Raw genomic sequence first — 22,543 nt, 5'->3', positions numbered from 1 at the left:
TCTAGTTTTTAATAAGTCTTTAATATACTAATAGATACAGTGTTAGGAGAAGCCTCCTCTCCTTCCCCCGAACCTCATATAATCATTAACATTTCCTGAAATAGCAAATGTAAGGCCCTTCAGTTAAACTCATTTAAGAAACAGTAGGAAAACCAGTGATCTGGAGCAATATGCAAAACCGTAGTCAAGATCTTGGAATCAGAACCAGAAGTGATCTAATCAGTGCTTCTCAAATTTTTGTATTTATACGAAAACCCAGTGTGTTTGTTAAAATTAAACATTCTCAGGTTGCATACCCCAGAAATTCTGATTCAGTAGTTTAGACCCTGGGCCCTAATACCTAAGTCCACAGAATGAGAAACTGTTTAGAGACTAATGCTTCTTCCTAAATGAGTATAGTATTGCATATTACAATGTAATTTATGAGACTGTTTTGTCTATCATCTGGTTAATCCTAAAGCTGGATTTTCTATCTTTGTTGGTATATGCAGTAACATTTTACAAAATTAAAATTTAAGCCCACTTGGAGAAGTTTAAGACAGACTTTGCAATAAGTGAAGACCTCTGATCATGTTGCAAAACCAAGAGTAATTATGGGGAATTGGTATGGTGAAAGATCATTGGTGTTGCTTTCAGAAGAGGTGGATTTGAGACTCAGCTGTGTCATCTCAGGCAGATCACTTAACCTCGCCGAGTTTCTATTACTTACCTAAAATTAGTATTATACCCAGCCCACCAAATTTGTCAAACCTGATTAAGGTTCAAAATGACGGAGTGGCAAAGTGCTAACACAAAAGTAAGATTTAATCATTGTTAGAGGAATGATCATTGTTTTTGATTGACACACCTGCTTGAATTTAAAGAAATAATACTTAGCTTCGGGGCATTTGCTTCTTGGAATAATCTCAGCATCTTCCTACTAAAAGGAAAACTGTAAAAGCATTTTACAGTTTAGGTTACATGCAAAGAAAACCTTGAGTGACATGATCAAGGATACAAAATTAATTTACAGATAAGACTAGGATTCAAGTCTTCTGATTACTAGCCCAGTTCACTTTCCACTATGCTTTACTTACTTGTCTTTCTCATTCTTTATTATAGTCCACAGACAAGGTGATTCTGACACACCAGAATTTGAGCACCACTGTTTTTGCTGCATTATATGTGGTAGTGGGATGGTAATCAGTGTCTTTACCTTTTATTGCACTTATTTGATAAACAGATTTATTGAGATATTATTATTCACATGCCATACAATTCACCAATCTCAATTGTACAATGCAGTGGTTTTTAGTATAATTAGAGTTGTGCAACCATCACAATTAATTTTAGAACATTTCATCACTCCTAGAGAAACTCACTATCTGACAACAGTCTTTTTTTTTTTTTTAAGATTTATTTATTTATTTGTTTGACAGAGAGAGAGACAGCGAGAGAGAGAACACAAGAAGGGGGAGTGGGAGAGGGAACAGAAGGGGGAGTGGGAGAGGGAGAAGCAGGCTTCCCGCAGAGCAGGGAGCCCAGTGCGGGGCTCAATCCCAGGATCTTGGGATCAGGACCTGAGCCGAAGGCAGAAGCTTAACGACTGAGCCACCCAGGCGCCCCGCTGACAGCAGTCATTTTACATTCTCTCCTTCCCACTGCCTCTGGCAACCACTAATCTACTTTCTGTATAGATTTGCCTTTTCAAGACCTTTACTATAAATTTTGCCATTTGTAATGACGTGGATGAAACTAGACGGTATAATGCTAAGCAAATTAAGTCAGTCAGAAAAAGACAAATACCATATGATTTCGCTTATTTGTGGAATTTAAGAAACAGAACCGATGAACGTGGGAGATGGCAAAAAGAGAGAGAAGTAAACCATAAAAAAGACTATTATACAGAACAAACGGAGTGTTGATGGAGGGAGGTGGACAGGAGATGGGCTAGATGGGTGATGGGTATTAAGGAGGGCACTTGTGATGAATACTGAGTGTCGTATTTAAACGATGAATCACTAAATTCTACTTCTGAAACTAATATTACACTATCTGTTAACTAACTAGAATTTAAATAAAAACTTGAAAAAATTAATAAAACGAAATTGCTCGAGGGAAAAAAAAAAACCTTTACTATAAACGGAATCATACAATATGTGGCCTTTTGTGCCTGGCTTCTTTCACCTGGCGGGTTTTCAAGATGTAATTATCGTTTAAAATTATCAGGGTAACAATAGTTTAGAAATAAAGGGTGGGAAATCATCCATACTCCCATTCTAATACATTCACTAACAGAATTTTCTTTTTTTTTTCTTTCTCTGCAGGTGCTTTTTTTATCGGATTGGAAAACAAATGGAAGAAGCCCCTCACCCCCACCATAACCTACCTATCCCCGGACACCCAGCTGCCCACCCCTTCCAGAGCACAGCCAAACCACCGGGCCAGCGGAGGATAAGCGGCCCCTCCCTTCCCCGCTGGCGCCTCGCTTACGTCACTGTTTCTGGGCGCAGTCCCCCTCCCTTCTTCCCGGTCGCGATTTCTTTGACATAGCGCGATGGCGGCGGCTGGGTCTGCCGGGGTACCGGCCGCTGTGTCGGGAAAGCAAGAGTTTTATCAGCTTCTGAAGAACCTGATCAATCCAAGCTGTATGGTGCGGAGACAGGCAGAGGAAATCTATGAAAATATCCCAGGTCTGTGTAAGACTACATTCCTCTTAGATGCTGTCAGAAATAGAAGAGCAGGTTATGAGGTGAGACAAATGGCTGCCGCACTGCTACGACGGCTTTTGTCCTCTGGGTTTGAGGAAGTTTATCCAAATCTGCCTTCTGGTGTTCAGAGAGACGTCAAGATTGAACTTATACTGGCTGTTAAGTTAGAAACACATGCTAGCATGAGGAAAAAACTTTGTGATATTTTTGCAGTGCTGGCCAGGAATTTGATAGATGAGGATGGCACTAACCACTGGCCCGAAGGTCTGAAGTTCCTTATTGATTCTATCTACTCTAAAAATGTAGTTCTATGGGAAGTTGCTCTTCATGTTTTCTGGCACTTTCCTGGGATTTTTGGGAACCAAGAGCGGCATGATTTGGATATCATCAAACGGTTGTTGGACCAGTGCATTCAAGATCAAGAACATCCAGCAATCAGGACATTGTCTGCTAGAGCTGCAGCTGCATTTGTACTTGCTAATGAGAATAATGTTGCTCTTTTCAAAGACTTTGCAGACTTGCTTCCTGGAATCTTACAGGCTGTGAATGACTCATGCTACCAGGATGATGATTCAGTGCTAGAATCCCTTGTTGAGATTGCAGATACTGTACCTAAATATCTGGGTCCTTATTTAGAAGATACTCTGCAGTTGAGTCTGAAGTTATGTGGAGACTCTAGACTTAGTAATCTGCAACGCCAGCTGGCCCTTGAAATAATAGTGACCTTGTCTGAAACTGCAACCCCAATGTTGAAAAAACATACAAATATAATTGCACAGGCAGTTCCTCATATATTAGCAATGATGGTTGATCTACAAGATGATGAGGACTGGGTAAATGCTGATGAAATGGAAGAAGATGATTTTGACAGCAATGCAGTTGCTGCTGAGAGTGCACTAGATAGACTGGCTTGTGGGCTCGGTGGAAAACTTGTTTTACCAATGACTAAGGAGCACATCATGCAGATGCTTCAGAGCCCTGACTGGAAATATCGACATGCTGGATTAATGGCCTTATCTGCCATTGGAGAAGGATGCCATCAGCAAATGGAATCAATTCTAGATGAAACAGTTAACTCTGTTTTGCTTTTTCTTCAGGATCCTCACCCAAGAGTGAGGGCTGCAGCATGTACTACGCTTGGACAGATGGCTACAGATTTTGCGCCTAACTTCCAAAAGAAATTCCATGAAACAGTGATTGCAGCTCTGTTGCGTACCATGGAAAATCAAGGTAATCAGCGTGTGCAATCACATGCGGCTTCTGCACTTATTATTTTTATTGAAGACTGCCCCAAAGCATTGCTAGTTCTGTATTTGGATAGTATGGTGAGAAATCTACATTCCATCTTGGTGATTAAACTTCAAGAGTTGATTCGGAATGGAACTAAATTGGCCTTGGAACAGCTTGTGACGACTATTGCCTCAGTTGCAGATACAATAGAAGAAAAATTTGTTCCATATTATGATATATTTATGCCATCACTAAAGCACATTGTTGAGCTTGCTGTTCAAAAGGAACTCAAGCTTCTGAAAGGAAAAACTATTGAATGCATTAGCCATGTTGGTCTTGCTGTTGGGAAGGAAAAATTTATGCAAGATGCATCAAATGTGATGCAGCTATTGTTAAAGACACAATCAGACTTAAGTAATATGGAAGATGATGACCCTCAGACATCTTACATGGTTTCAGCATGGGCTAGAATGTGTAAAATTCTTGGAAATGATTTTCAACAGTACCTTCCACTAGTTATTGAGCCTCTTATTAAGACTGCTTCAGCTAAACCTGATGTTGCTCTCTTAGACACACAAGATGTGGAAAATATGAGTGATGATGATGGATGGCAATTTGTAAATCTTGGAGACCAACAAAGTTTTGGAATTAAGACTTCAGGACTTGAAGCAAAAGCAACTGCTTGCCAGATGTTGGTTTACTATGCTAAGGAGTTAAGGGAAGGATTTGTGGAATATACAGAACAAGTTGTAAAGCTTATGGTTCCTTTATTGAAATTTTATTTCCATGACAGTGTTCGAGTGGCAGCAGCAGAGTCTATGCCTTTTCTCCTGGAATGTGCAAGAATTCATGGCCCAGAGTATCTTGCACAGATGTGGCAATTCATATGTGATCCCTTAATCAAGGCTATTGGGACTGAACCTGATACAGATGTACTCTCAGAAATAATGAATTCTTTTGCAAAGTCTATTGAAGTAATGGGAGATGGGTGCCTTACTGATGAACACTTGGAAGAACTAGGGGAAATATTGAAAGCAAAACTTGAAGGGCACTTTAAAAACCAAGAACTGAGACAGGTTAAAAGACAGGAAGAAAACTATGATCAACAGGTTGAAATGTCTCTGCAAGATGAGGATGAATGTGATGTTTATATTCTGACCAAAGTATCAGATATTTTGCACTCATTATTTAGTACTTACAAGGAAAAGATTTTACCGTGGTTTGAACAACTGCTTCCATTAATTGTAAATCTGATTTGTTCAAGTAGGCCATGGCCAGACAGACAATGGGGATTGTGCATTTTTGATGATATTATAGAGCACTGCAGTCCAACCTCATTTAAATATGTAGAATATTTTCGATGGCCAATGCTACTAAATATGCGAGACAATAACCCTGAAGTCAGGCAAGCTGCTGCTTATGGCCTGGGTGTTATGGCACAGTTTGGTGGAGATGATTATCATTCGTTATGTTCAGAAGCTGTTCCACTGCTAGTAAAAGTTATTAAGTGTGCAAATTCCAAAACTAAAAAAAATGTCATTGCTACAGAGAACTGTATCTCAGCAGTAGGGAAGATTTTGAGGTTTAAGCCTAACTGCGTAAATGTAGATGAAGTTCTTCCACATTGGTTATCATGGCTTCCACTGCATGAGGATAAAGAGGAAGCTATTCAGACTTTGAGTTTTCTCTGTGACTTAGTTGAAAGTAAACATCCAGTTGTACTTGGTCCAAATAATTCCAATCTTCCCAAAATAATCAGTATAATTGCAGAAGGAAAAATTAATGAGACTATTAACTATGAAGATCCTTGTGCCAAACGCCTAGCTAATGTTGTGCGTCAGGTACAGACTTCTGAAGAGTTATGGTTGGAATGCATAGCCCAACTTGATGATGAGCAGCAGGAAGCTTTACAGGAGTTGTTAAATTTTGCTTGATGCACTTAATGTCACTTGAACATCTTTTACCATAAAAGTAATTCCAAATAACTATTGTGAGCATATTCCATTATAATTGAGAGAACTGTTCTTTCCCTGCCGAACAGTTAATATTTCTTCCCTATATGTTTTTCCAGTATTAGTGTTCTAGCCTTGTGTTCACCTTGCATGTTTTATCTCTTAAACACAGAACTTGGTGATAACTGTGCTTTCGTTGTCTTAGAATGTTTGTCACCTTTTCCCTAGTTGATGTGAAGTATATAAATTTTTGCTACTTGTCTGAATTATTGATGCTGGGCAAACAATATACTTGTGTCAAGATGTCATGCTGCCTATCACAAGTTGCTGAGAGCTTACAAAGGAGAACTTCCAGGACAAATATCTTTGGAATTGTGGATGAAAAATAGTGGCAAGCTTATTCCTTTTTGATAATACTGCTGGTTTCTTTGGTAATGGGAGGGATGCTGAAATTGGGAGAGAGTTTTAAGATATTGCCATGGATGTGGGGAGTTTTCATATGAACTTTTTCATGATGTCTTCTGGGGAATGGGGTGAGGCATATTCATATTCTAGTCCCCAAGGTGTCCAGCTGAGAGTTAAGAGAACTTTAAAATCTTAGCCTGATTGGTCTCTATTTTTCAAGTTATTCAGGACTCTTAAGAACTATGGTTACTGCATAGGCTGTCCTGGTACATGTAACATTAGTAGCATGTAACACTATTACTCAGTGTTTGACAAATACTAATCAATATTTGTGGGCGTCTATTAATATTATGTGTTTGAACAGAATATTGCATTGTGTATGTATGCCATTTCCCCCCTGCAAAACAGCCCAACAAAAAGAGAAGCCCTGGTTCGAAATGGGGCTTAAATAGATTTCTATTTCAAAGAAGTTCTTAATAGATTCTATAGTAGCACTGAAGAGTATTCTATTATGAAAATGAAAGGGAAGCAAAATTAATTTTATCTTTAAACATGAAAAATAAAACAGCATTGAGACCAATCATTTAGCAGTAGATGTGCATTTTAAGAAAACAGTTCTATAAATCTAGAGTTAATTTTATTAATTGGAAAGTTGATCTTTAATGTCAAACTTTTTGTAGGGTAGAAAAAAGCTTTCTAGTCAGCAAATCATTGATGCAAAATTTAAGAACAAATATATCTGTCATTTCCTGGGGTTATTGTGAGTACTGTGTATGTAAAGTATTTAGCAAATATTTAAGAACAAGTAAGTGCTTAATAAATGGTACCTGTTAGTGCTGTTGTTTGTACCTCTACTGTGTTTTTTTATGGTTTAGAATTCCTTTTACATTGGAATTTCCCTGATTCACTCCCTGCCCGTTCAGAAGAACAGACCATCTAGGCTGCTGTGGACAGAGATATGAAGTTGGGATTTTAGATATGGAATTCCTATCCATTACCTGCAATGATTTATTATTAATAAGGGAAAAAAGGAAAGGACATTAAGTATGGCATAGTCACAATTTTATTTAAGATAAATAAAAATATACATGAATAAATAGAAAAATCCTACCACAAAATATTAATAGAAGTTTTCTCTGGGTGGTGGAATTAAATGGCAATTTTTCATCTCACTAATCTATATTTTCTAATTTACCTACAACCAACATATTTCTTGTATAATAGTTTTTTTTTTAAGTTTAAGGACCCAATCATACTTTTGTAATAGCTAAGATCACAATCATCTTGGCCTCTCCTTGACCTATAGCTGATGTTCCTTCAACTCATACCTATTTATCTTAATATCCCTTCTAGAAGCCCTTGGTCAAATTTCTAGCAATTCCCTACACTCTTGTTCACGAGGAACTGGAAATTCTGCCAGATGACTTGGAATTAGGCACCATAGAGAATTTTGAAGTATGACAGACCTAGATTTGAATTTTGGCAAACTGCTTTCTTAACCTAAGCATCAAGTTTCTACATCTGTAAAATAAGTGTAATAATACCTAGGATTGTTGTGAGAATTAAAGGAAATAATATAAAGTGCTTGGTGGCACAGGGTTCAATAAATGCAATCTATATTATCAGAGAGTCATGAAATAGGGTTGGTGGCTAAAAATGAAGAGGGGATATTTGCTGGCAGAGGGTAGGTCCAGATTCTTGGGCTTTGTCAAAGGAAATGAGGGATGTCCAGTTACATTTTTCCTTGCCAGTTGCTGAAATTAGACTGGTTCCTGGCTTTGTTCCTGTGAGGTACATCTAAGGGATCTGAGGAGAAAGAGAATGTTGTAAATGCCTAATAAATTACAATGTCTGGTGAGAGGAGACCTTGAAAACTGGATAATGGATGTGTATGTGGGAGTGTCAATACTCAAGTGTTCCCATTTAACTATTACCTAATATTGCTATTTAACTTACTGCCCCTTCCAAGCTTTGAAGTTTTGACTTTTATCAGTGCTCTAAAGGTTCACCATAATCAAGAATTAAATATCCCAACCATTTGGTTAGATGGCTTGTACTTTTAAAATGCTTGATTTCTAGGACGATAATTGCAGGTTTCAAGCTAGAACATTCTGTGTTAAGTAGAAAGATATGTGCATCTTTCTTGTAGGACATGAGAAAATAATAATTCCTGCTTTATGGAACCATCAGCTCGTTTCTCCCCACTTACTTTAAGCAATAATTAAAGTGAACGAGTCCACTTGTTAGACATTCTTTAAACAGTAATTTTTAAATGTGTCATGACATTTTGAGGCTAACAACTATTCAATGCTTTTCAGCTTAGACTTGAATTATTTGAAGATTGTTTTTAATCCCAAGGATTTTTAATAAGGTTCCATTCCCTTTATTTATTCTTAGCAGATCTCAAGAACCGAGGTGGCAATATGTTAATTTTAACGCATGAGACTACTTAAAATAGGAATTGATCTTAAGAACCGGGGACCGGAGTTTTAGAAATTTGAGTTCTACAAATTAACTTTTTCTTTTGCATGTGAACGTATGTTTCAGTTGGTTGAGTCCTTGAACCTCCTTTCTAAACTTTTCAAACTTGTAGTTTTATATTAAAAATCCGGCAGTCACAAAGGGGAAGGAAGGTGGGTGCAGAGAACATAAAATTTGTAACAGGAAGGATCTACATTTTGTGCCTTCTCACTATTCATTTAACAATAATGAGGGTTATTTAGCAAGCTTCTTCAGAATTAATCTTAGTTTTGAGGGCTAATTTGGGTCTCGCAAAAAAAAAGAACCTCCCGTAAACGCTTTTAAAAGCTCTTCGGCCTCTCTGGCATTGGCGAGTACAGCTGCGCAGGCGCCTTACTTCCGTCTCCACTCCGCCCTTTAACAGCCATTTACAAGCTGATGACATCATTGAGCCGCGCAACCTACCAGGCCTCGGGGCCCGTGGCGGAGCCAAAGTCGGCTTTCGTAGCTGAGCGGAACGCAAAAGGGTGGGTGGGGTTGTCCTACTACGCATGCGCACCGTGGATGGCGACGGTGTCTTTCTTTGCCTCTTTCCACAGCTCGCCTCAGCCTGAGGGTAGCTTGAGTGCCCTCCCCCTTCTCTCCCTGCCCTTCCCCTTCCTCTCCCCGCCCCCGGCCCAGCGGGACTTCTAACTGACAGTTGTCGCCGGGCCCGTCCGCGCGCCGCCTCCTCCTGCCCCGGTACCCCGCAGGTAGAGAGGGGCGGGAGCGGGTGTGAGGGAGAGGAGGAGCCCCAGACGCCGCAGCCCATTGCTGCGGCCCCATTTGGGGCGGCAAGAGAGGAATCCCTACTTCCTCTTCGCCCCCTCCCAGCACCCCAACAGCCGGCCCGGAGGGGGTGGGGCGCCGAGGCCGCGACAGCCAGGCCTGGCCTGGCCCGTGAGGAGCCGGCAGGCAGGCGGCCGGGCGGCCGGGCGGGGCGCGGAGGGGTGAGGCAAAGGAGGGCCTGGCGCGCGCCGCCGCCGGGGGGAGGGGAGAGGAGGGCACCTAAGCTCTCCTCTTCTCTCCCCCCCTCCCTCGCGAGCCATGTAACCCCGCCCCGCCGGCTGCGAGCTCGAGACCCCCGCGCGTAGCGAGCGGAGCGGGCGCTGAGAGTGAAGCCTGATGCGGCCGGCGCTGCGCGGCACGGCCGAGCCCTGAGGAAGCGGCCCGCGCTCACGCGTCCCCCTGCCCCTCGAGCAGCCGCTCCCCACGGCCCAACCTGATCCGGCCATGAGCGTGCCCGAGACGCCGGGGGAGATGGAGCCGGCCGGGGAGGAGGAGTGGCAGCCACCGGCGCCCGAGGAAGAGGACGACGAGGAAGAGATGGCAGCGGCGGTCCCGGCCTCAGGGCCGGCCCAAGGGAGGAGTTCCTCCTCGCGGGAAGATGAGGACTACCAGGAGGAGGAGGAGGAGGAACAGGAGATGGTGGTCGGGGGCGGAGGCTGCAAGGAGCAGGAGCTGACCTATGAGCTGCAGCAGGGCTACCGCATCCTCGGCGAGTTCCTGCAGGAGAAGCACCGGGGCCTCACCGCCCCCTTCCTGCAGCCCTTGGGGGGCGTTGCCACCGGGGAGGATGAAGTGGCCGAGGGGCCGCGCAGCGGGGGCCGGGGCGGTCGCGGCCTCCCGCCACAACTTGGGCAGGGCATGTGTCTGCTGAAGATGGAGGAGAAGTTCGCCAGCGGCCAGTATGGGGGCATAACCGAGTTCGTGGCGGACTTCAGGTTGATGCTGGAGACGTGCTACCGCCTGCATGGGGTGGACCACTGGATTTCCAAACAGGGCCAGAAGCTGGAGATGATGCTGGAGCAAAAGTTGGCGCTTCTTTCTCGGTAAGTGAACTCCGTCCCCTGTGGGACTGATGGAGTGACACAAACAGCCTCGCACGTGTCCGAAGATGGGTTGGGCCAGGGGCCGGGGGGCGTAGCTGATAGGTGCTGAGTTGGTGCTGGAGAACCCGGGGAGGAGGAGCAGCCCTGCATGGGGGCCCGCAAAGGTGTGGGCAACCAGGTGAAAAGCTGAAGGGGAGCTGAGTCCTGAGCGCGAAGAACAGGTAAAGTTTGTAGATAAAAAGTAAAATGATGCCCATGGGAAGAATTACGGGGATAGGGTAGAAGAAGTTTTAGCGGGATAGAAGATGGACCACAACTTTTAGACAGTTTTAACATGACATTAAAAAAAATTTTTAGGATGAAATATCGTTAGAAAAATGTGTTTGGCTTATGTGAAAAGGTGGTCGTTTCAAACCAAAAAAAATTATCGTTTCACTACCCATGTTGGCCATCGTAAATTTATGGATTGTTTTTAAATGATTAATAATTACTCTGGCATGTTCCTGATCTTTTCTGAGATCTCAGCTTTGCGTGAGCTGACTGAATTTTTGCAATAATAGTGGATGCATCAACACAAAATTTTTAAAACGTTTAGACATTTGTGTTTATTCTAGAAATCATAGTCAATTCGGATGGCATTGTGCTCTTGGTATACTATACCCATATATTCAGAGTCAGTTATTTTTCTTTAGTGAGAGGAAGTAATGTAACACAAGAGTTACTAAAATAAACGGATTTATAATCATATATTTTATGTGAGCCAAATTAATTTCTCAAGTGAAATTCTTTAGGAATAGAAAAATAATTGAATGTTGGAAATGGTAGTTGAAGTGGAATACTAGTTTGATTTTTTTTAAGAGCTGAGTGAACTTGAACAAGTCACTTTACCTTTTTGGCTTCATTTCCTCATCTGTAAAATGAGGATAGTAATAGTACCTCTTGGTGTTACCGTAGGATTAAATGAGTTAATAAATGTAAAGTCAACAGTGTCGGTTCCGTAGTTAGTCTGATATAAATTATAACCATTACAGTATTAGTAATAGTTGAATAAAATTAATATTTTCCTCATATCTGAAATTGGGCATTATACTAAGTGCTTTTATGAATAGCTCCTGAGAAGTTTTAAGTTTTGCTCCTTGATTTATAATGGTAATTTAAAAATAATGTGTCCACTGGCTTCCCATTTATTTTCAAGACTACCAGTGACTTCTTTCACTGAAAACAGTAGTTAACATAGAGCTTGACTCATTAGGGGGCTCTATTTAAGGAATCCCTTCTTGAATCTTTCATAAAGTAGAATTATTTTGTAATAGTTATTCACAGGTTTACTTTTAATACTTTATTTAGTGATATTTTACTTGTGTAGTGTGTTTATTATTCTTGTCTCCACAGAGTCATTATAGTTGACTCATAAAAAACAATCCATTCACATGTCATTATTTTTAAGCAGTAAAATATACTCCAAATTGATGTCACAGGGTTTTAGATCTGGAAGGCACCATAGAATTCATCTAGTCCAAGCATCCAGTTTTATAGATGGGGAAATAGGGATTTAGAATGGGATGAGAGAATGGTTGCCTGAAAGTGCTAAGGAGTATAGTGTTGGTTTGGATGAATTACAGGTGTTTTCAGAAGCATTATATGTATAAGAAATACTTCTTGAATCCTACAAAAAAGCAGGGAGATTATTTCTGTTTTTCATAAAGTTAATTTCTGAATGCTTTAGAATGATTCCTGGTGGCTAATGCTCAGAATACTGTATTCCCATATGATCTAATAGCATCCATACTTAGAAATTAAACTTAAAACATTCTGTTGTTTATAAACATAATAATGTATTTCTGATATTCTTAGCTGAAGAAAGATAGTCTTGCATTTTACTAGCAAAAAATAATATGATAGTCTCAGGTAAAGTTTTGAGTCCCTTGCTTTTATTGTATTTGATGTATGTAAACATTTTGTAAATAATAGGTTTGCCAGATCACACTTGCAGGTACTAGGAATTCATTTCTTTTTCTGCAATAGCCTAAAATCTGAGTTATTACTAAATAAATACTTTGCGCATAACTTTCAGAAAAGCGTTGGTTATAACTGTTTGGTATACAGTTAAGATACATAGAGATACATGTTCCAGAACAATATTCCACAGACTGGCCACATGAGTATGATTTTCTGCAGTTGACTCAAATACCTTATTTATAAATACGTAGTATGTGGTATTTTAGTAATAGAAAAAATCACCTAGATATAATTTTTCTTTTGTTTTATATATATTTGTAATATATTAAATTAATTCTTAGTTTTAGATTATTGTAAAGAGAACTTTACGGCTGCTCCAATACTCCTGAGCTTTTATAAGTATTTTATGAGCAAGAAATGAGGTACATTAGAGAAGATGCCACATTATCATAGAGTGGCCCAATGGCATTAGTACCTTGGACTGTGGACACAGTGTTTAATTTGAATATCAGTCCAGTCATTTGTACTATGAGAGTGTTAGGCTAGATTAGTTGATTGTACAAATATGTGAGTATCTGTCAAAGTTAGACATTCAAATCCCTGAGATCAAAAAATAAGCCCACTACCTCTAAGTGGTTTATAGTTGAGTAGGGAAACAGAAACTTAAAAAGATAATGATTCTATAGTGGACATATAAACAGGTACAAGGATAATTTAAGAGGGAGACCTAAGTCTGAAGGTGGGGGGATTGTAAGTGAAAGGAGGAAATGGAGAAGGGGTAAAGAGATTAGGTAGAAGGTATCATAAAGAAGTTTATACTTGAACTTGATTATTGAAGGAATTGAAGATTGCTGCTGGATATTTTTTGGAGGTTTTGCTCAATTCCAGTGAATGCAAGGTATGAAACAGCATAGTGTTTCAGGGAACTACAGGTACTTCTGTATGGCTACAGTGTGGTCTCCAGAGTAGTGTTTGCACCATGGCAGGTATGCAGGATGGTTGATTGGGGTGAGGGAAGAAAATATTACAACTTCAATATACTCTTTTTTTTTTTAAATCTTTATAAATCTCTATTTTTGGTTTGCTTTTTGTGGTGTATACAATAGCATTACATGTATAAAGTCTATGAATTTATAAATATAATTTTATTGTATATAAATATATAATAGCAATAAATAGTAATATGTTTTATATGTAAAATAGTTGTGGTAGAACTATGACTAAGACTTAGAACTAACATATCTATTATCAAAGTTATATTTTAGAAGGGATCTCACTCATTTATTTGAAGCTAGCAGTTAACATTAGAAATATGGAGAAGATCATCTAAGTGAAAAGGAATAAAAAATAGGAAGTTATGTGCAGAGTTGTAGAAACTGTCAAATATGAATAAGAATTTTTGACTCCACATTTTAAATAATGTTGTATTTGAAAGCTTTTAAATTTTAAAATATTGTTGAAAGCTTTGAGAATATTGCTTTGAAGCCAGAAAATGGCTTTTCATAGTTTAAAAGATTGTAGCTGTCAAAGAGTTATCACCTGTGACCCCAACAGAGCTGAACTTAAATTTTTAAGTTTAGCCATTTAAAATAATGTTTTGGCAAAACAAACAAGCAAAGGAAAAAAAGAGACAAACCAAGAAAGACTCTTAACCATATAGAATAAACTGATAGTTACTAGAGGATAGGGAGGTGGAGGGGAATGGGTTAAATAGGTGATGGAGATTAAAAAGTATACTTAAGATTAGTACTAAGCAATGTAGAATTGTTGAATCATTATATTGTACATCTGATCCTAATAGAATACTGTATGTTAACTATACTGGAATTAAAATAAAAAACTTAATAAAAAATGTTTTGGTGAAAATCACCTGTAACATTTCCTTGTTAAAATTATTTTTGATTTCTGAACTAACATGCTGTTAAAGGTACATGTAATGGGCTTAAAAAAATGCTTTCTTAAAATATAGCTGAAGGTTATTTAGTTTTGTGATTGCTTTTTGGCAGAATGTCTTTCTTGGGGATGGGAGTACAACAGCATCATCATGAAGCCTAAAAAATGTAAAAACACTGGTGGCTTCCAAGTACAAGTACTGAAATACAAATAAATTTTATAGACCAATTTTAATCACTTCCTAAGTTAAATTTTGAATTTTTTGACTTATTTCCAGTTAAGATCAAAATCCAGAAATTAATTGGGAATTTATACAGAAAGCTTCTTTCTCCCTAGTACTCTGACTTCCCCCACGTCTACTGGATTCTGTAATTCTATCTTCTTAATGTAAATCTTTAAAAATTGGGGACCTTTGGGGTGCCTGGGTGGCTCAGTTGTTAAGCGGCTGCCTTCGGCTCAGGTCATGGTCCCAGGGTCCTGGGATCGAGCTCCGCCAGGGAGCCTGCTTCTCCCTCTCCCACTCCCCCTGCTTGTGTTCCCTCTCTCGCCGTGTCTCTCTCTGTCAAATAAATAAATAAAATCTTTAAAAAAATAAAATAAAAATAACCTCTTGTTCAGAACTATAGAATGTTAGACCTTGATACTCCATGTAGTTCTATTTATTATAGTTGCCATTCTAAGAAAATAGTTCTGTTAAAGAAGAGTCATAAAATGTTTGGGTGCACTGATGAAAGAATGAAGGATTTCAATTAAGACATTTATTGAGCACCTGCTTTGTGTTAAGATGTATTTATAATAAAAGGTTAAATATGTTAAAACTGATTCTCTAACTTGTGCCATTGTCAGACATCTGGAAGTCATGGTACTATTTGCAGAACATTGAGAAATACTGATAAATTCTGTTTAATTATATCATATGATTTTTTTGTTGGGGGTCCAAAAGGCTTAAAACAAATTGTGGGAGGAAACCCTTAATTGAAGAGATTCTATCTAGTACATTAGTTTTTTTTCTTCTACAAATAGGGAGAACATAATCACTTTTGGATTTTTGATGATACATCTTGGTTCACTCATGAAATAACTGTTTCAAGGGTGTATAGTTTGAAGACTACTGTGATGAGCTTTATTATAGAGTGTTAGGGGAGTGCACAGGAGGGATAACTACTGGGGAAGTGGGAAGCTATGATTGAAAAATATTAGATTTTATTCTAGGTCATAGTTTCGGAGGGTGGGTAGCATATTGATATGTGGAATTGAGTTCATTAAACAATTATTTGCCTATTCTATGATAGTAGGTGGTAGGTAAAGACCTGTAGATACAGTGATAAACATGACTTCATCTCTTACTTCAAGGTAGTAGGTAAATTGAAGTGAACAATTGAAGGTATGGAGGTAGGAGAGTACAGAATATTCCAGAGGAATTGTTTATACTCAGTGGATGGAGTGTAGGAGGATGAGGGCTTATAGTGTCAGATAAGTCTAGAAAGATAGGCTGGGGTAATTAAGGAGGACCTAGAATGCTTGCTAAGGAATTTAGAATGTAAGCAGTGTAGGTCCATTACAGGTTTTAGCTAAGGGAGTGACATGATTTTACTAGTATTTTGAGGGTTGAAGGCTCAAATGGAAAGGGATGAAGAAAGGAAACTAGTTAAAAGGTTATTGAGTTAATCCATCATGAGATGATAAGCAATAGGAATGAAAAAGTGGATGAGGATATAAAAGAGGTAGATTCAGGAGGTAAAAGTGGTCAAATGGCAAGCTCTTGGATGTGGCGTATGAAGGAGAGGATGATGTACAAAATGAACTTGAGCCCAGGTGATGGTGATGCTTAGAGAACATGAGGCATTCATTTGAAGATATGCAACTGAGAATTATTAGAAGGCTGCTGAAAGAGCTCAGCAGTGTGACTAGGGTTAAATTAGAGATGTTTAATTAGGAATTAATCTGTAGAAGGATGATGGTTGAAGAAATGGGAATGAGATTGCTGAGGACAGAGTCTAGTGAAAATACAAGAGGACCAAAGGCAGAACTTTGTGTGAGGATTGGCTGTCTTCAAACTGGAAAGACAAAACATTAAAGATGATTAAAATCTGTATAATATATGCTAAAAGCTGAAATAATTAAGGAGAGGCAATTAATAAAACTGAAAAGAGTTCAGTCTGGAATAAGTAAAAGGTATTATATGGAATATAGTAAATTACTTTATTAATAAAGTATTAAAGTATAAAGTAAAAAGTATTAAGAAAACTATTACTTTAGGAGATTTTGTTCCACTTGTTAATTTGAGAATGATTTAGATTTAATACAGGAAAAATATCCTAATAGATTCAAATATGTTTTACCTTATTGCCTATTTCTCATTGTATTTATTTGTGCCCTTATATTTATTTTTATTTCTAAGGAAAAAAACTAGAGCGGGGGCATGTTTCAGAGAGATTGGGTCCCTTCCATAGTTGAATTTTAACTTTCAGATCATTTCTAGGCTATCTTCATAAAATTAGAGGTGCCCAATAGCCGTTTTCATTTCCAAGGAACTTGCATAGTAATATGAATCTTTAAAATACTTGAGGCTCTTCTATTAATTGGGAAAGACTAATAAAAAACGCAGTGCTAGTATTATCTATCACCATGCCCTTTGTTTTATATCTTCCACTTGGGACCTGTGAGTGTTCCAGAATTAATTGTGCTTAAAAGTTAGTATATTAAGTATGTTCACTTTGAAAAAAGACTTAGAACACCAACAAAGTGTTAATAGTGGTTATTGCTAAGTAGCAAGATTCTGGTTATTTTTCATTTTCTTCTTTTAACTTTTCTGTATGTCCTAGATTTTTTAAAATAAACATATTATTTTCTGGTTAAAAATGATTTTATTTAAAGGAAATTAGTATTTATGACTTTGAATAAACTGTATAGGTAGGAAATTGTATTAAAAATTTGTATCACCAAAGTTGTAAGATAGTATATTCAGGTAAATTGTCATAACGGTAGTGGAACTGTGGGTGTTTTTAATTTTTCCTTCCACTTCTAATTTCTTTTGTTACAATGACCATAAATTACTGTTGTTATTTTTGTGATACCATTCAAAATATAAAATATATAGATTTTGTAGGTGCACTTTTAAGGACTTGGAATAATTAATGGTAAGAACTCATCCCAACATTTTATATTTAAAGCTTTGAGTACAGCCATCTATCTGAAAATAACTTCACAAAAATAACTCTTCTGATAGCTCTTTTATATTTCTTTAAGTGTTTTAATATGTCTGGAAATTAATACTTGTTCATTTCTGTGTAGGCATCCTATTATAAGATAAAAAGATAAGAATACAACTGAGATAAACCAGTTTAAGGTAAAACTGCTTGATTATAAACCTCTTGCTACAATTTTGTAAGTACTTTACTAATACTGCTCTTCTGTGAGTACTTTACTGATAATTGATTTTATGTTTATAAACTGCTTTTCAATTTCAGTCTTAACAAATATACTAAGGAACCCTAAAATTCTGCTAACTGTATACTTCCCGGTGAATTCAGGGGCTTTTCTCATGTTTGTTCTAAAAATAAGAACAGAGGCCGCTTCATTTGCTTTGAAGGATAGAAACAGACCATCTGAAAAACTTACTACATAGAAATGTTTTCCCATAGAAACAGTTATAAATGTAGATGGTTTCCATGTTAGCCTATAAGCTTAATTTATTCTTATTTTATTTATTTATTTATTTTAAAGATTTTATTTATTTATTTGACAGAGAGAGACACAGCGAGAGAGAGGGAACACAAGCAGAGGGAGTGGGAGAGGGAGAAGCAGGCTTCCTGCGGAGCAGGGAGCCCGATGTGGGGCTCAATCCCAGGACCTTGGGATCATGACCTGAGCAGAAGGCAGACACTTAATGACTGAGCCACCTGAGGTGCTCCTATTTATTTATTTTTTTAAGATTTTATTTATTTATTTGAGAGAGAGGAAAAGCACAAGCAGGGGGAGTAGCAGAGGGAGAGGGAGAAGCAGGCTCCTGGCTGAGCAGGGAGCCCGATGCAGGGATCAGTCTCAGGACCCTGGTATCACGACCTGAGCTGAAGGCAGATGCTTAACTGACTGAACCACCCAGGCGCCCCTAAGCTTAATTTTTTAAAATCTGATTTAGTCTAATTGGAAGATAAAAATATTAGAATATAATCAATATACAGAATTGAAGATATATTTTGTATTTGTCTTGAATACTTGTGCTTGAGGAAAAGCAGGTTTAAATTTGACTCTTCCTACATATAAACTCACTTCCCGACTTGCTCACTTTCTTTTCTGATGCTGTCTTATTTACAAGTCTTTCCTAAGCATCATATCTAAGGTAATATTCCTCTCCCTGGTCATTCATTATATATCCCCCTTAACCTCGTTTTTCTTCATAGCATTTATTGCAACTTAACATATATGATTTAATTACATATATCTTTTTTCAAATTTTCTAATTTAAATTCAGTTTAGTTAACATAGGCTATTATTAGTTTCAGGGGTAATTACGTATATCTTTTTCTCCTCTCTTGCTAGAGTGTAAAATCTCTGAGGGCAGGGACTTTTTCTACTATTTGACTTCTATAAATGTTGACTTGCAGTTAAGCAGTACATGGTTATAAATTCTAAAGGTTGTTTTTAAAGGCTTTGGGGGCATATCTCTCAAAGGGTGTTTCCTAGATCCCCAACGTTAGAATGGTGTTAAAAAGCAGATTCCCTAGCTCCAGAATAGCATATTTAAATCTGTTAAATTAGAATCTCAGAGTGGAGATAAGGAAATCTACCTTTTTAGTAAGCTCCCTAAATGATTTTTATGCACAATAAAGTTTGAGGACTATTGCTTCAGGATATAGTAACACTGTGTCATGTTTGATTTCTCCTCAGAATTTAGAGTTTTCATTGAAATATTTAGCACTGCTTTTACACTTGTCAACCTTTATTTGCATTGCAGTTTGGGTTATAGTTGAAATGAAGGGAAGGCAGGAGAGAAGTGAGAGGAGAGTCCCATACTCATGTTTTCATGTGGAATACAGTTTGCAGAACTAACTGGTAAGAAGTGAGTGTGTTGGGGATGGGGTGAGGAGATGATACTAGGTGTATTACTCTGAAGAAGAACAGAGAGACCTTGAAAGTCATGAATTTGTCATAGAATACTACACAAAGCAATTTCTATTTTTAGATTTTTTTACATTGTTTTAAAACCTTTTATTGGAGTATTTCTAATATGCATGAAAGCAAAACAATATTTGAACCCTCACATGCCTATTACTCATTCCCCTATAATATTTATTTATAGCTGGTTCTGCCCCATCCATACCTTCCATATACCTCCCTTCTGTATTATTTTGAAGTAAGTCATTGACAACAGATTTTTCTGTAAATGCTTCAGTTTGTAACTGAGAGATGAGAACTCTTTCATTTAAAATATAACTACAGTACCATAAAAAAACAAATTTTCTTAATAGCAAAAATCCAGTGTTCACATTTCCAATTGTTTCAAAAATTATAATTTTTAAATTTTTATATTGTTTGAACATGATCCAAATAAGTCCACACATAGTGATTCGTTCATATGTCTCTTAATTTATAGATTTCTCTTCCTTCTCTCTCTCCTTCTCTCCCACTCTTCCACTTCATTCTTGCATTGATTTTGTTGAAGAAACTAGGTTATTTGGAGTCTTCTAGTCTTGGATTTTACTGATAGCATTCCATTCTTTTGTCCTCTGTATTTCCTGTAAATTGGTAGTTCTGGAAGCTCTGTCAAATTTAGAATCAATGTTTTTTGGAGGCGAGGGTCAAGAGGTAATCATGAGTTTATCAGTTTCTAGTTTTGCCTTTTAAATCAATTATGAATTATTAGATTTAGCATGATGGCATAATGTAATTTTGCTGAATTTGTTAAAGGTGTAATGAGTAGTGATTTTATAAGGTTTTTGGGTTTTTTTTCTTCACAGTTAAAATTTGTCTGTTGAACTTTATATAAGTAATTTTTTCTCAATTTCTTCCTCTAGTGGAGTTTAGAACATGAAAGTAATTTCCAGAGCAAACTACTTTATATATAATCGGAGAAAATTGATTTTAACTTAGAATTATATTAAAGGATTAATTCTAGGAGTACTTCCTTTTACTACATTGGGCTAATATTATATGTTAATATAAAGTAGCATCAGTATTTTTATTATTCTCATCTGTTTGTATCCATTTAAACCTGTTTGTATGATCTTATATATCAGCTTTGGACATGAATGCTATTCTTTGTGTTTCTCATTTGATCTTAGGGAGCAATTGATATGCACTATATCAGATAAAGTATTATATTAGTTGACCTTGTATCCTTTTGGTTAATTTTTAAATTTTGTGTTTCTCCTTTTGTAATTCAGTATGAGTTCCAAGCCTTTATAAAATTCGAAATTTTTTAACTGGAATTCTGCACACCCCCCTCCCTCCATACAGTATACAAAAGAGTATGTGTGTTTGTGTGGATATTTTAGTTTTTCTAGGGAGGTGTATAATTTAGTTTTTCTGAAGCCTGGTACAGAATTAATTGCTTTTTTCCCTGTACTTTGTGATTCTTAGTTTTGCATCTGTTTATAGCATGTAAGAAAATTATGTTAGGGTGTATCTGGCTCTCTGTCTTATTGTGCTTTCCAAGAGGGCAGAGAATATGTTTTATCTACCGTTGCATCTTCAGGGTCTAGGGCATACATAATAGTTGTTTGGTAATTCTTGAATTAATGAAATAGATGAGCATATGAAAAAAAGATCGAATGAAATATTCCATTATATCAAATCAAAATTCCTACTTGTTTTTAAAGACACAACACAATTGTCATCTCAAAAAAACTTCCTTGCTCATCTCTTCCTTCCTCTTCTTTTCAGCATGGGTTAGGTGTACTCCTCTGTTCTTACAGGATACACCTTTCAGATTCATATGGTTTGTATTGAAGTTCTTGAATACCATGATATTGAAGTTGTCTGTTTGCATATGTATTTGACTCATTAAATTTTAAGATTGTCTTACGCATTTTTGTATAGCTAGAAGTTGTCTCTTCAAGTGTGGAGAAGCTCAGTAGATAATGGTTAAGTTTAATGCAGATAACCATATCTTCCCTTAAAGGATGGATACAGTATTTAAAAGCATAATAGAAAGTAGTGTGTGGTTAATGTAGTAAGACAGTTAATTATATTCAGCATGTATTTACATTGCTTATTATTTGATAAGGCACTGTAGAGGGATTCAAAGATGAATATGGAAAGATAGGAGTTGATAAATTAAGTTGATGTAAAGGTCATTCAGGCAACAAGAATAGAATATTTCAAAAGTGCAAAGGCAAAAAAGCCACTGTATATAGCTAGAGAGTAGTTTGGCTAGAGTGTAGTTATATATAGAAAAGTAGTGACAGGTGTTATGGGGCGGGGAGCAGATCATGGAGCCAGATCACATAGGGCCTAATATGCTATGCTAATAAAGAGTTTGATATTCCAAATTAGTAAGTTATTAGAAGCTTTTAAGCTAGAGAATTACAAGGGACACTTATATGATGTGAATTAGAAAAGAAAATTTATGTCAATTTGATCTTTTTCTATACCTTAATTTTTGGCTTCTCTTAATTTTAATTTTGCATTTGACTTTATTTCTCTTAAGTCACAGATTTGATGGAGGATTATATAGAAATATATCTGGAAAAAATTGTTTTACATTAAGCAGAAATCCAAGAGTAAGGCTAGAAAGAAGAGAAAGACAGCACTCTTTTTGCCAAATAATTTAGATAAGATGCTATATTTAAATATCTAAATGTTAGGTTGGATGTGGGTGGTTTCTTTAATTGAATAATTTCAGTCTACTCCCACTTCACGAGAAAAAAAATTATGTACAATACAGAATTCTACCAATTTAAGTTACTCTATCTACCAAGATATTTTTAACAATTTTGTTTGCTAGTAAGCAAAGAAAAAAAAAGAATATGGCAAATATAATTAATAAATTGTGAACACATATTGACAGTATTTAATTAATTAAATTAATTAATTAAACTTTAATTAATAAAGTTAATTTGACAGTTTTGTTTTTATACCA

The 22,543-nt window shown here is 37.2% G+C and overlaps 2 protein-coding genes across 6 annotated transcripts in view; both read left to right on the top strand.

The window, feature by feature from the left end:
• Positions 1-2,536: 2,536 nt before the first annotated feature.
• Positions 2,537-7,125, top strand: RANBP6 (RAN binding protein 6). Its single transcript, XM_028107320.1, has one exon. It carries the CDS (start codon positions 2,537-2,539, stop codon positions 5,852-5,854), a length of 3,318 nt encoding a protein of 1,105 aa, XP_027963121.1. The 3' UTR covers positions 5,855-7,125.
• Positions 7,126-9,740: 2,615 nt separating this feature from the next.
• LOC148162376 (putative bromodomain-containing protein 10) overlaps positions 9,741-22,543 on the top strand; it is a 125,792-nt gene continuing 112,989 nt past the window's right edge. For 4 of the 5 annotated variants that reach the window (XM_088019161.1, XM_088019159.1, XM_088019158.1 and 1 more), the window contains exon 1: positions 9,741-10,608. In XM_088019161.1, the coding sequence (XP_087875287.1) occupies positions 10,010-10,608 (599 nt within the window). In that variant the 5' untranslated portion in view covers positions 9,741-10,009. The remainder of the gene's footprint in view (positions 10,609-22,543) is intronic. The other variant, XM_088019160.1, reaches the window with a different exon arrangement.

This window comes from Eumetopias jubatus, unplaced genomic scaffold, assembly GCF_037043125.1.
Source record: "Eumetopias jubatus isolate StellerSeaLion01/CBP00866 unplaced genomic scaffold, mEumJub1_p1.0 scaffold_15, whole genome shotgun sequence".
NCBI lineage: Eukaryota > Metazoa > Chordata > Mammalia > Carnivora > Otariidae > Eumetopias > Eumetopias jubatus.
Note: the sequence above shows the minus strand (reverse complement) of the source record. Positions and strands in the feature narration are given on the sequence as shown.

Bases quoted from the DNA above. Each gene is read 5' to 3' on its own strand.
- RANBP6 (XM_028107320.1), top strand. From the start codon at position 2,537: ATGGCGGCGGCTGGGTCTGCCGGGGTACCGGCCGCTGTGTCGGGAAAG.